Raw genomic sequence first — 14,705 nt, 5'->3', positions numbered from 1 at the left:
TTATTCAAGTTTGTCCCAGTATCGTTCGGTCCCTGACTCAAACCTAAGATTTGGAATGAATCCATACGAAGTGCTGAACACGGAGCTGTGGCCTAAAGCTGGATTCAGCTGTAGCCTTTGAATGTTCCAAATGTATCGCAGGTGAAATTTTAGGAGGAATCAAGAAAACTCCTGCTGTAGAGGCCGATAGGTCGACGCTCAGCTACCAAGACAGCGTTCATTCTAACTACAAAAAACAGCCTGCACAGAAATAATCCATATAAACACGAAGAACATGAAGAAACTTTCCGTTGAGCTGAGTCAAATGTTTTCATATCAGAGCTTTGGTACGTTTGTCTGTCAGTCACCTGACACAAACAGGAGGAAGTTCAAGCTCCAGGAAATAATCCCTCGGAAAACTTTGTTATCGCATTCATGCACTTAGCTGAGAGTGAGACATGAAAGCAGAGAGTGGGGAAGAGTGAGCGCACAAGTGGAGGAAGAGGAGGAGGAGAAAAGGGATAAAGACGCTGGAGGAGAAAGCGCTGGATGAGAGGAAGGAAAAGAGAAACGGTAGAGGAGAAGATAAACACCTCATATCATCAGCAAAGAAAAGGAGAGATACAGTAAAGAGCAGGAACAGCAGTGAAGGACCAGAAGAAAGGAATGGGAGGACAGAAGCAAAAGAGGCACAGAGACGATAAACAAGTAAGGAACCAAGGAAAAACCAAAGAAGAGCGAGAATAGAAAGATGCAACAAGGAGGGATGACGAGTAACGGAGGTGGAATGGGAGAGAGAGAGAGAGCGACAGCACATGGACTGAGGGAGGGGGACACAGAGGAACCAGGAGAGTGATAGACAGAAGGGGAGAAGGAGAGAGGGAGACAAAGAAGCAGAACAATAAAAAGAGGGGAAGCGAGGAGGAGAAAATAATGGAGAACGCCTGAGAGGGACGAGATAAAGAGAATCTATTAGAGGACGAGGCTGCGACACACAGACACGGTCCCGCATCAAAGCCCAAAGAAAGCGCAATTTTAACATCCACACATGTTCAGCATGACATCCTGCAGGTTGCCAACAGTGACCGCTGCCAAGGTAACGTTTGTTGTCACAGTAATCCTGACTGACAGCGTTGTCGTGGACAACCATTGCATCAACACAAGCACATAAGGACATGCTTACAGTATGCATGGACTCATGAGGTGACACATCAGCGCAGAGGTGGAAATTACATCATTTCACACATACACAGACACGCACACACACACACACACAGGCGCTGATCTGTTCAGGCGGGGGTTAGAAATGCAGTTCCCCACTGATATGTCGTCTGTGTGCGTGGACAATTCCGAAGTCTATGACACGTCACTGAGGAGGTGAGGTCCTCACAATCAAAGAAGGTTTGAAAGTTGGGCTTCACGTTTGGTTTAGGGGACAGATCAGTTCAGTGAAAGACTGAGAAAGACCTGAAAGACCAGGTGTACCTGAATCACAGTGGAGGAACAGATACGACTGCAAACACAACCAGGACGTGCAGACTGTCCAGTAAGACACAGCATCTACTAACAATGAGTGGAGGACATGTAGGACACCAGACATCCATCCCACACACGCAGGACACACACACGTCGACGGCAGAGTGTGTGGGTGTGTGTAGCTGCAGCTATAGTTTTACAAAGGAGGCTGATTCATCATCTCAGTCGAATGTGCAAGTGACGGGAGATGATGCGGGCGTGATCACATTTCAACCATGCTCCTTTATTTACTGAGAGGAAGGAGGAGGTAAGGACATAGGAGACATCTGGGTGGGGGTAGGGACTAAAAAGGGCTCTAGAAGTAGAATGATCATCTTTTATCTTCAACCTAAAACAGTGTGGGGGCTATGATGTCTGAAACCTTCATGTCGATCCCTTTACACCATCTTCATATAGTTTATGTGAAACTAGAACTGAGCTCTGTAGAGTCACGGGTCCTTCTATCAGGTCAACACCAACGTCTTGGATTTGCTCTGACCTCCATCACACAGTGTGCATTTGTGTGTTAAGTTGCTTCTCTTGACTGCCATGTTAGATGGGTTACCCTCCGTCACCCACGCTGTGAGTGGGCGTATCGATCTCAGGCATCTCATCCCAGCACTGGATTACTCCATCAGCAGAGCAGGCACAGGCGAGCTGGTGATGAAGAGGAGACGGCCTCTATTAAAATGTAGACTCTCACCTAGCCTCGGTTACGTGCCTGTCGTTCACACGCCGCAGCATCTCCCCTCCTCATCAAACCCTGCCTCGTTAGCTGCCTTGCTCTCCTCGTTAACTCTAATTCCCCTCCTCGTTAGAGAAAAGCAGCTCTGCACCAACTCTTTGAGTCTAATCAAAAAGTTCCTAACAGGATCTGAAGAGGGAAATAACAGCTCTGTTTGGCTGATTTGGGTTTGTACCAGGCGTCTGGGTTTGGGGACGGTTCCGCTTCAAAAGAAGAAGAAACAAACAAAGGCTGAAGCTCACAGGAATATTTTACCATCTAAACACAGATTTAACCCGTCAGCCTCTTCCTAAAGATGTGTTCTTTATGAGGCAGATAAGTAGCGGCTGTTCACAAACAGGGTGGAGCGCGTGGAGCTGAAACGCAGCCCCACCACATCTCCTACTGTAACCAATCTCTACTCTAAAGATATCCAGGACTCCATGACCCAAGTTATATTTGCACCAGGCGCATACTGAGCTTACATACATGCACACATACTGAAGCAGTAATTACTACGACAGGCCTCGGTTAATAACTCTAACCCACATCTGAATAAGACCAAATAAGAGCTATTCATTACCAGCATGATTCCATCCATGCATCTGAAGTTGAAGGACTTACATGAGAAGGATCACAGCTGGGGTTACCGTCCTTAGAAACCTATGTACTATAATTATGCAAAACATTCCTGTGAAACCTTAAGCCGGTGCACACAGTTGACACCTTAAGGATGTGAGATAAAAATAGAAATGAGACACTGAACCGTGGCTGAACTAGTTCTCTGTGCTTTATCTGAGGACGGATGCGGCCGTGTGACGTCCTGCGTCACATGAGCAGCAGCGTTGATGCTGTGTGTGTCTGCCAATGAAGCCAAGTCCATAGTCAGTAAGCAAATCCCACGGTGGAACATGTGCGCTAGCATCGGCCATGCTGCTGCACACAGCTAATCCATCCTGAACCGCAGACGCCCCTGAACGCAGCAGTTCAACTGAATATTAATAAAAGATCAGAGTCTCAGGTTAGTCATCAGATTAGCATGTTAATGAACCTACAGTAGACAGGCATTTAAAGAGCCTTAGTCATTTACAGACATTTTATTTTTATTACGTGTCTGCAGCCTTTTATTCAGCAAAGGAAACTGCTCGTAATATTTATTTATTTCCATAATTAATCCCGATCATTTCAGCCTTCGTCTTTGCTCACAGCAGTACTTTCAAATTAAATCCCAAGCACATGTTCACCAGTAAAAATAAACTTAATGGTACATGTGCTTCCTAAAATTTTAATACCGTTCCCTGACTTTCTCAAACATCATCTAAGAAATCAGGATAGAGCCTAAAGTGGACAATAATCAGATTCCTACCAGCTGGAGCATAAAACCAACAACTTGTTATGATCGAGCTCTGCTGGTCCATCAGCTGCTGTATTGATCCAGTATTGATACATATGGGAGCAGCGGTGCTGGAAACAGAGATAGAGTAGGACAAACCCAGGGATGTGTGGGATTCCAGCTGTTTACTGTATAGAGAGTCACATCACAGAATGTGGCATTCTGGGAAAAACCCGCTGTTAAATGTCAAGTATGCCGTTGCTCTTTCTTAGCAAGACAGACCCAAGTCTTAGAAAACTGGGCCCAAACATTCCAAGAGAAACCAAACAGAGGCAATCCTCAGTTGAGTCCAAACATCCACGTCACATGACTGGGAAGCTGCTGACGTCGTCATGGTCGCCATTGGCCTCCATCACTGTGAACTCAACCAGCAGCACTCGTCCGGCTCTGTTCATCGATCTGTCACAGGCATCACTGTCTCATTCCACAGTTTGGTGGAGGCTGTGCTCTGCAGAACGCATCACGTCACTGCTTCCAGCGTGGACCAGGCAGTGACCTGACAGTTACACCAATGCAACTGAAACTATGACCTAAACCTTAAACCTGCTTCAGAAAAATATTAATACAACAACACTAAACACAATTAACTGTTAACCTTTAACATCTGGCCCTGATTTCTTTCACGTGATTCATAATTGAAGTTTCTTCAAATATACAGCATGTCCAGGTCAATTTAATCACCAACAATAAAGACATGAAAGCTCAGAGAAGAGAGGTCTGCTGTGATTTAGCTTTGAGACAAACACTCAAAATGCTCTTGTTCCCATGATAACACACACACACACACACACACACACACACACACACACACACACACACACACACACACACACACACACACACAAATAATAAATGTATCAGCACACAGTGTGTTTCCCATCAGCACCATGGGGCGAGGAATCTGGTGTGGAGACCACTCTGCTGCTGAGGATTATGGGGAATTCATACGTGAGTGAGTGAGTGAGTGAGTGAGTGAGTGAGTGAGTGAGTGTGCACACAAACACAATGAGAAGCGTGCATGAGTTCATCAATGTCGATGATGTGAAGCTTTGACCTTTTCTAGTTGAACCACCTGCTGCTGAGAGAAAAACGAGTGTGTGTGTGTGTGTGTGTGTGTGTGTTTGTGTGTGTGTGGTTGCTGCGTACCGTCTCTCTCTCTGCAGGGTGTACGAGCTCCTGAAGAAGCCGAGCAGCTCGTCCTCGATGGCAGCGTCGAAGCTCATGTTCAGCCGGTAAACTCTCATCGGCTTCAGCTCACGGTGCAGCACCACCACATACATCTGGTTGGCTGGGAAAGGGAAGTGGCGATGGATGCGCATGGCCCCACCCGCAGGCCTGGCAGGGCGCCCAGCAGCGCCTCCCTCGGCTGTGACAGACACCTGGTCCACCTGGGGACAGGAAGAGGAAACGGACCAGTGAGCTATGAACAGTAGAACCAGATGCAGCGTCTCCAGCCCTCTGCTGTCAGCTGCTACACCTGAATAACGTCATGGGACCCCCCTGGGAGACCCTGGGGCTTTCCCAGGCCACAGCTGATCTCTTCTTCGTGTTCTGGTTCCACCCGGTGTCTCCCATAATATATACGCCTATAAAACCCCTATGTTTGACTGACAGATACAAACATAAACACAAGCCTTGAGAACACCCACAGTGGCCTTAGTACAAGCATCCGCTGGACCAACACACAAACAGCTGTAGAGGGACGCTACATCACTCCCCAGCCTCTGCAGTGCTTATACTCATTTAACTACTCACAGGGTATTGATCCTGGAGATAAACTCCAGACCTCAGACTGCAGCATTCTCTCTCTCATCCCTGATTCAGGCTCTTTTTTCCACATCACTACAGATACTGTAGCATCAGCATCACATTAGTTATGCAGCATTTTGTTTTCTGGCTTTAACTTCATGCAGTCTGAGTCTTCCCATCTTCCTCTGTCACACTGAGACTCCTCGCACCTCTCTGACACAAATACAAACACGCTGAATGTGTCGCTGACGGGCTGAGGCCTTTAACAACTGGTGTTGGTAACAGGCGTCGACTTCTGTGGTTCATTATGAGGCTGCAGACGATGGTGAAGCTTCACACGGAGGTGGCTTAACACCGAATGAGCCTTTCCCTGTTAAAGCTGCAGCAAAGCCTCACAGGTGTTTTCACTTAGCCTGGCTAATTAGACCTGAGTCTAGCTTGGGACTGGTGGGCATGCTGGTAATTAAATGAAATGTCACTGATGTCACCGCGCCAAAGTAAAATCATCCATTTAAAAGCGTTTCTCACCAAAAGGTGCCACACAACTAATGGAAATTGAGGGATATGCCAGTCAAGCCGGGGCTGCGGAGCCCACACAGCTCTGGGAAGCGTCTAATCAGCCAGAGTAAGTGGAAAACACCTGTGTGGGCGTAGCAAATTAAAAAGTAAATGTCACAAGTGCACTGCTTTTAGAGGCAAGGCTTCTGACAGGGACCGGGCGCTCTACTGAAGCCAAGGAAAGACATTTCGCACTTGCTGGTACACACTCTAAGCCAGTATTACACATGTCCCGAGGGGGATGGATTCAATCGCTTCCCTCTGTGCTACTAGTATTTATAACAGCAGACGTTTGGACGGCATTCAGTTGGATTGGTGCACGCAGCGCCTTCATGTGCACATCAACTTTGATGTCTGACATGCTCATTGGTGTTGTTAACCAGTCGCCTTAATGACTGGGGGATGAGAGGAAGTGGAGTTACTCTGCACCGTTTAATTTGATGAGTGTAAACTGAGTCTTTAAGTCCTGGAGCTTTAAATCCAAGCTGTTTCACAAGGACCCACTTCATTTCATGGTGCTGCTGTCTGACGTCCGGCTCGTCCACCTGTCAAGTGTTGCTGAATCAACTAAGGTAGAGTTCTACCAGCGGCTCCGGTAACAACAGCAGCCCAGAGACCCAGAGAAGCCGAATCAGGGATGACGAGGTCCCGCGTTTAATATTCCTGCATTCCTGTGTGTGTGTGTGTGTGTGTGTGTGTGTGTGTGTGTGTGTGTGTGTGTGTGTGTGTGTGCTTTCATAATGAGGCTGATCAATACCAACACAGCTCCTGCTGACGCGCTGGGGATTAGAAGGATGTTTTTCTTACTTTTCTGGTGACTCAGCAAACGCGATGCCTTCAAATGTTCATTTGGCACAGCTTTTAGGGTAGTTTTTACCTTTACCTAAGTTTGATTTTAATGACACGAACTGAAAACCAACAACTGCCTGGAAGGAAAAGAATCTGTTTAAGGAACCAAAGCATGAGTTTGAAGAATTTCTGCTTCGTGTATTAAAATATTCACATGTAAAAGCCCCAAATGGTGCTTTTTGAATGCAGCCTGTTCTCTGACACTGCTTTGACTCTGAGAATAAAGCGCTCCTTGCAGGAGTACTTTTCCTCCTGTTTCTACCAGCTGCTTCTATATTTATTCATTTTTGTTTTTTGGCCTTTTCACATCTTGACAATTTTTCTTTTCATAGTGCATTAGCTCTGAGGATACCTTAGGAGACCTGCCCGGCACCCAACAACACCTCTTAATTCACTGTGTGCACAAACACGACCACAAAAGGAGCTGCAGGCCTTAATTGGCCTCTGCCCAGATTAGACAGATTTATCCCTGTCTCACATTAGCAGGATGACCGGCCTGAAAAATCACGTTGCTCAGGCGTTTCTCTGAGGCTTTCTCTCATCATGCACTCATCTCAGAAATTGGGCTGAAACAGCAACTTTGACTGTTAATTAGCCTCGTTAAGGAAATCTCCGCGGCCAAATCTCGAAATAAACATTCTTTGTCAGAGAGCGAGTTGTTTTCCAACACAGAGAAGACCTGCGAATGCAAATGAGGCTTGTTTGCCAAGAATCTTCAGGAAAGTTAACAGTAGCAGAAAGTCCACATCCACAGGCAGCGTTGTGCACTAAGGGATGAAGTGATGTCAGCAGCGCTCCACCAGGTGAGAAGCCTCATTCCCAGAATACTTTTCCTAAATGCTGACAACAACAACATTTTGACAGTGGCCTGAGGTGAGGAAGAATCTGTAACTATCCCTGAACAAATCATTGGGCCACTTTTACTAAAGTTTCAAATGATTATTTATGGGTAGTAAAATCTTTAGCATCGCTGCTAACCAATACCTCTTCTGCCGTGTGTGACACCCCATTTCCCACGTACCTCTAGGCGGTCGGTGTGCAGCACAATGAATCTGGTGGCGTTGACGCACTCCAGCTCGATGCTGACCTCTCCTGAGAAGGTGAAGTTGTCCATGTAGACGGCGAGCCGCAGGTCATAGTGCCGCGGCCGGACCGAGCCCGGCAGCCGGGGGCTTCTCCACGGCTGGGCCGCCTCGTCGTCCCCTCTGTCCCCCGTCCTCTCGCCTCTGCTGCCGTTCAGCCTTGCCGAGCCTCCGGCGCCGCGGGCGCCCGGCTCCCCCGCCGCGCGGTCGCGGCCCCGTCCGCTGCCGCACTCCTCGAAGCGGACGCTGAGCACCACGGCCACCACCGTCACGATGATGAGCGTGAGGATGGAGAGCGCGAAGCCCAGCACCAGGCGCTTGTGCACCGTGATGTGGCGCTCGGTGGTCCGGGGCCGGACCACCACGGAGTCGGCCCACTGGTCGGAGAGCCCGCGGCCGTTCCGCATGGCGCCTGGGCTGCTGTCGTTCAGTCCCATGTAGCTGGAGGTGTCACTATGTCAGCAAAAAACCTCGAGCTTTAAAGACAGAATCGTGTTCTGTCAGGCCTCCAGTCCGTGCTGCTTAAACTTCTGAAAACCCGACCTCTGACCTCTCTGCCGCAGGGCTCCTATGCATGTCCTTCAGCTCTGACATGAGGCGGAAACTCAGCACCACCGCGCTTCTTACATTTCAGGCAACAAGACGGACAAAGCAGAAGAGATGAGATGGTCGTGTGCACTTCTGTTCTGTGGTACGGAGAGAATAAATCAATGCAGCATGGCTCAAGTTCAAGTGTAGAGGAGGAGGAGGAGGAGGAATGCTGTTGAGGATGTGGCTATACAATGAGCGTATCATCCATAGACCTTCACAGGAAATCAGCTAGGAAAGCTCAACTCTAAAATTGCACAGACAGGTGTCAGGGTGAGAATGCAGCCTTCATAGGATCCTGTCAGCCTGCAAACCAGCTCAAGTCTTAATTTAGCTGGACAGATTTAGCACTAAAACCGCGTGTGGTTGATGGGAACCCTCCTCTTTAACCAGGGCTGGGTCCACCTCCATCCAGGATGTGTCCCGGCTTGTCCTGGCTTAAGCCAGCGTGGGAGATTTACAGCGGCAGCTTTGTGTCCCTAGGCTGGTATAAAGTTAATTTCTTTTGAGTTAAGGCTCATCCACACATGCAATAAAGCATGAATAAACTCCTATCTGACTATTATGGGATTATTATTATGATACAGAGGGTAATGAAAATATCTTGCAGAACATTAAGGTCAGTGCCAGGAGCTGTAGATTCACTCTTCTCTTCAAGTCCACATGTTTACATATATCTTTTTGATTTGTATTATACTTTTTTTCCTACAGTTCTATTTTATATTAGGTTTTTAGGCTAAATTCAATATTTTGGCAAATGAATTTACTTTTTCACGTCAAGATAAGCGTGAATCTGAGGCAAATCCGACAGAATGGAACTCGTGCCGCCGCTTCCAGCTGACAGCGTTGAACCGGGGCAGTAAGTCAGCGCCGCCGGCCCGCGTTCCCGTTCCTCTCGGGGGTTAAGTGGATCATTTACAGGCAGCATGTGGGATTGTTTCGCCGTGGAGGAGATAATTCGTTCGGCTTCTCCACGGGGTCTAAACGATCCGCGCTTCACGGCTCACGGTTGATGGATGGAGGGCGGCTAAAATGATCGGTGCCCGGTTCTAAAGCCTATCGATTCGGTAGAGAACAGCGCAGGAACTGGGAGAAGCGGCTCGTTTATCCGTTAAAACGTGGACAATTAATCAATTCCCGTGAAGAGATCAGTGTGGTGTGAATTGTGGAGGTGGTCCGTGAGTCTCGCGCTCTGACTCTGTGGGGATTCGCCTCAGCGCCTTCTCTCCCCGGACAACTTCTCTGCCCTCGCTCCCGCACGGAACGCGTGAGCCTCGGGTCCGGTTCTTGTCCGTCACCTGCGCCGCTTCAGTCCCCGTCGCTCGGCAGCCGTGAGATCCACAGTCCGGGACCGTCCAGTCAGCTCAAACACAGTCCGTCATGTAAATCCGACCCGCCACGCACACGGTGGAAGCACCGGGAAGTGGCCGGGATAAACACCGACGCCACACGCTCAATGCAACAGCAGTTTCCAACCCGGGACCGGTGAACGCGCAGCGAATCCTTCAGAACCACCGGATCCGAGTCCAGTAGGGCTGCTTCTCCCGTGTTAATGCCTGGCCCAAAGCCCGTCCGCAGCTCCGGTGACGAACCGGATCCTCCTCAACTTTTCTGCAGCTGCTGCGCCTGTCACTCTGCCGCCGCCGCTGCTGCTGCTGCTGCTGATGCACTGTGATGAGGATGATGATGATGAAGGTGATGAAGCTCCCCCTTCAGCGTCCCTCCATCCCCCGAGGAGAAGGAGGAAGAGTCAGTGTCGTGGCGCCCTTTCAGCAGTCAGCCCGACCGCGGTGTGCGTTTCAGTTTGAGCGTGAGCTGCCGCTGCTCCAATCGACAGGGAGAGCGAGCGAGAGAGAGGGAGAGAGAGAGAGAGAGCGAGAGGGAGAGCGAGCGAGAGAGAGGGGGAGAGAGAGAGAGAGAGAGAGCGAGAGAGAGGGAGAGAGAGAGAGAGAGCGAGAGGGAGAGCGAGCGAGAGAGAGGGGGAGAGAGAGAGAGAGAGAGAGAGCGAGAGCGAGCGAGAGAGAGGGAGAGAGAGTGAGTGAGAGGGAGAGAGCTGTCTAGTAGAGTCAAAGCTGCACCCATCAAGTCTGTTCCATGCTGCTCCAATCATATGTATTCTATATTAACTAAGTCCATTCTGCTCTCTCCTACTCTGTTCTGACGTTTTCTGCCGCGTGTCCGTGGCCGGAGCGCTGGAGACGCCGTCTTCCCTTGTTCGCTCCACATGACTGCGTCTTGTGAGACCAGCGTCTTTACGTCCACCGGCTCTGGTATTATGCTGCAGGCTTCATGCCCATCACGACACAGAGCCCGCCGGCCCCAAGCCGCTGCCTCTTCATTGTGTTGCAAATATGCTGCCAATCACCCAGTTCTATTATCACTGAACTGTGAAGCCCTGTGTCCTGTACGGCATCAAACTTACCCAGACTCTTTCAGCTAAACACCAGATGCTACAGGAGTGGAGCAACACTCTGCTGGTAGTAGAAGTACTCGCTTTGGCTCTTTTACATGTTTTAAGGCTGCAATACCTCGTATTCTACATGATGTCTAACGAACTAAGTGGATCATGGGAGCAGCTGTTCTAGTTGAGCCCATGTTTCTGGGTCACATACTGTTGTTCTGGAGGCGATCCTGGGCCGTGTTGTTGTTGCTTGTTGCTACGGCCCAAACGTGAGCCCTGGTCTCTATGAATGGCCCCGGGCTCTGTCCTGCAGCTCTGCAGTGAACAAAGGTTCACGCTTGTCTCCAAGGCCCTGCCTCATGCAGAACCATCTGGTCAGAGGAAGCTCAGTGGGAAAGTGCTGACGAGGCTTCAAACAAGTCCTGAAACTAATACACGCGCTAGACGTCATCCTGTTTGCGTTCTCCGGTCGGGATACGAGCAGCTGCCTTTCACCAAAGCTGAAAACATCTGGATTCAAGGCGATGCAGAGTACGGATCCTGGGAGCACGCCAGGGAAACGTGAGGCCAAACCCTGGGTGGTGTGGTGGAGCTCAGGCGTTCCCCCGCTTTGTCCCAAGGTGACGCCAGCACACGTGGAGCTCATCGACATTCACTCCGCCAGCTGTTTGACTGGCTGTTGACACAAGCGTCTGATTGGCTTTCACACGAGCCATTCGTTTTACATGGCCTGCTGAGTCCGGTGCGTTCATGCAGCGTGGCCTCTGTTAAAACCATCATACCTGACTGGTCTGCAGTGGGTGAAAGCTAGCGAGCGTGTGTTCCGTCAGGTTTGTGTCATGTTCACTGAAGCTAGCTGTGAGTTTTGATGCATCTTGGTGTCAGACGCTTCACCGGTCAATGCTTTTGTCCAGCTAGAGGCTATAGGACGGAGACGATAGTCGCTTTGTCTGCACACCCAACATTTTGGTGCAGTGACCTACAGCGCATGGCCAGAAGTTTAAGGACACTGAAGCTTTTACAGCGTGTCAGGACCTTTAAAGGACTTTTGAGGTGCAGCTCTAGTTGTTTCATAGGTTTATGAGGTTTGGGTCAGAGCAACAACACCATGGGAGAACAACAGAAGGCTGGTGTGTGACCCAGAAACGTGGCATGACCCAGAACAGCTGGGAGACAACTCATTCTCACATGAATCTGCACTGATTAGCTTGTTCAGAGGAAGAGATCATTTACGCAAAAATAACACAATCACCTTCATTCCATTAACTTCCATCCAACACATTACATGTGTGCTGCTTCCAAAGGGAACCAGCAGAACGTTAGACGGTCACTGGACAATGTTAACACCAGCCTCACCAAAGCTGCGCAGCCAATTAGAGTCCTACAGTGTTTCAGCCATGTGGATCAAGGTGGAAGACAGTGGAGAGAGGGGAGAAACGAGCAGAGAGTGGTCTAAGTGGGCGACACACTCTTCTGCCGCAGGGGGGATTGGTGTCAAGCGCAGGGAACGCACACAGTGGGCAGCAAATGTGATGAATGAATGTGTATTTGTTAGGAAGACCACAGTGTGTGTGTGTGTGTGTGTGTGTGTGTGTGTGTGTGTGTGTGTGTGTGTGTGTGTGTGTGTGTGTGTGTGTGTGTGTGTGTGCGCGTGCGCACTTGACACCAATCTAACAGTGTTACAGTTCATCCCTCCGGCCCTTTGGCGACGGTGTGGGTTTACTGTGGTTCTATTCTGTTCAGGTGACCTCGTTTTCTCACTAATTCTGATTTTTGATTATTTGTAATCAAATAACTCCTGCTTCGTGCTGTATGTTTTCTAGTTTTCCTCCATTCAGAGTCTGGTAGTTCCAGTCCTGCTGTGATTTTTCGTTCTGTACTCTGTACTTGGTAAAACCAACTTGACATCTCTCCTGGTGGTTCTTGCTCCTGGGTCAGACCTGTTTGCTATCGTGTGTGTGACAGACAGCAGCAGCAGCAGCAGCAGCAGGACAGAAACACAAGCAGACGTGTCAGTCGGAGAGAGCAGACCTAAAGCTGAACACAGACATCCAAACCAACCAAACATCAATATTTCAAATTCCTTGAAAGCACAAATCCATCCATGATTCATAGTCACACTACATAAGAGGCAGAGATGCAGATACAGCCCGACGGTCACACACGCAGCCTTTCTGTGAATCGGATGGAGTGTGTGATGTAAAGGCGGGCTGGGATGGAGAGGAGCTCGGCGGAGTGATATTTCATGGCCAGACTGGCAGAGTAGGATGACACCATGTTATTTATTGTGTGCATCTCCACTGGCTCCTTCACCCCCACGTGCTGGGACTCATTGTTTCTCAGCAGTCTCCTCCCTGAAGCTTGAGACTCACATGAGTGTGCATAAGTGCAAGGAGTCATTTCATAACTTCATTAGCACTGCACTTCATATAAAGTCCTGTCTGCAGGTTGGCAGTCCTGCACTTTGTGGATCCCCTGGCTTGACCAGGTCCAGGCACCTGTCCCTCCATTAAAACGGTGCCACTGCACGTATTCCAGAATCGACTCCATCCAGCATGTGACACCCCCCAAAAACGCCCTGGAAGGAGCTCTGGCCGGTTCTGCTTCTCTCTCTCTGTGCTCAGTCAGGCTCTTCTGGGTCTGGCGTGTCCAGAACTCACCACCACTAATCAATGCAGCCTCACTCTTCTGCTGACGGGAGGTTTGAGCCTCTATTTTCATCCAGTACGACACAGCTTGTACTATGAAGCGCATCAATAAAACATGTGAGTTTTCTGCCTGGAGTTAAGTCATCAGACAGCTTCCAGTAAGTCCTGCTGTAGCGTGGATCCCAGAGGATGAGAAAGAGCCACATGTACAGTAAACAACATATTTGATTTATCTGATACACAGTCCAGGCTTCGGTAGGTGTCAAACTACTGTATCTGCACAGAACACTGCTGTAAACATTACTGAGGGGAAAGGGTCTATTCATTAAACTCTGAATGCCTCAGGGAGCTAAGTTATCAAGGTCTCTGTGAACTATCACTGGTTCATAAACACCCTGGTGGTCCCTGAAGCTCCTAGAACACTTCTACTGCAGTTAGTTACCAGGTGTGAGAGGAGAGAGTTGGTATCAGCATCCGTTTGGGTCAAGGCCTCAGTGCCTCAGACAAATCCTGACTAACCAAGCAACCAGCACCCAGCTTGAAATGACAGTGTTGACAGCATGATCACGCAGGCTAAAGGCATTTGATTCTGGTACTGACTTGCATCATACAGTCCAAACACAGCAAATCAAAGGTGACGTTGTACCCGAGTACATTACATCCACGTTGCACTGTGGCTGTGAAATCTCAGCCTGTAGGTGCCTTAAAGCAAGTTTTGTCGCACAACACTCTCCATCACTCACAGTCGTTTACTGTATGCGCTTCAAACCGATTCGCAGGCAGCAAAGAGACAGGACAAGACGAGCGCTCCTTCACAGAGCGAGTGAACCAGTTCCTGGAGTCAGTACATACGCGTGTAAACCCCATCCACATTGATCTGGCAGAAAACACTGATTTATTCATTTTGGGTCTGAGCCAAAGCTGGTTTTTAACAATGCTGGGAGACTCCGGCAGACTTTAAAGGTGTAGTTATGCTTTAATGACAGCAGCTATGCTGTGCGATCGACTGGATCGACATTTTGAAATGAGTCTCTCGACGTGGTGGGACCATAATCAGAAACATGCCCACAGCTCACAGTAAATCATATCATGTGCAGGAATGTCAGCGACTGCAACTAACTCCAAGCATAAATTGTTTATACTACACTGTAGGTCCCAGCAGACAGGCCTGTAGTCTGATGCTGACTGTGCGAGGCAGATGTAAGAAACAGTGTGACAG

The 14,705-nt window shown here is 49.1% G+C and overlaps 1 protein-coding gene across 1 annotated transcript in view; it reads right to left on the bottom strand.

Annotated features, from left to right (window-relative positions):
* LOC114862500 (thyrotropin-releasing hormone-degrading ectoenzyme-like) overlaps window positions 1-10,265 on the bottom strand; it is a 66,738-nt gene extending 56,473 nt beyond the window's left edge. The window contains exons 1-2 of the mRNA XM_029162882.3: window positions 7,789-10,265; window positions 4,758-4,999 (exon numbers count right to left, since the gene is read on the bottom strand). Of these exons, the coding sequence (XP_029018715.1) occupies window positions 4,758-4,999; window positions 7,789-8,286 (740 nt within the window). The 5' untranslated portion in view covers window positions 8,287-10,265. The remainder of the gene's footprint in view (window positions 1-4,757; window positions 5,000-7,788) is intronic.
* Window positions 10,266-14,705: the final 4,440 nt, after the last annotated feature.

Source organism: Betta splendens, chromosome 9, assembly GCF_900634795.4.
Source record: "Betta splendens chromosome 9, fBetSpl5.4, whole genome shotgun sequence".
Classification (NCBI taxonomy): domain Eukaryota; kingdom Metazoa; phylum Chordata; class Actinopteri; order Anabantiformes; family Osphronemidae; genus Betta; species Betta splendens.
The sequence above is the reverse complement of the archived record's forward strand: the minus strand, read 5'-3'. Positions and strand labels throughout refer to the sequence as shown.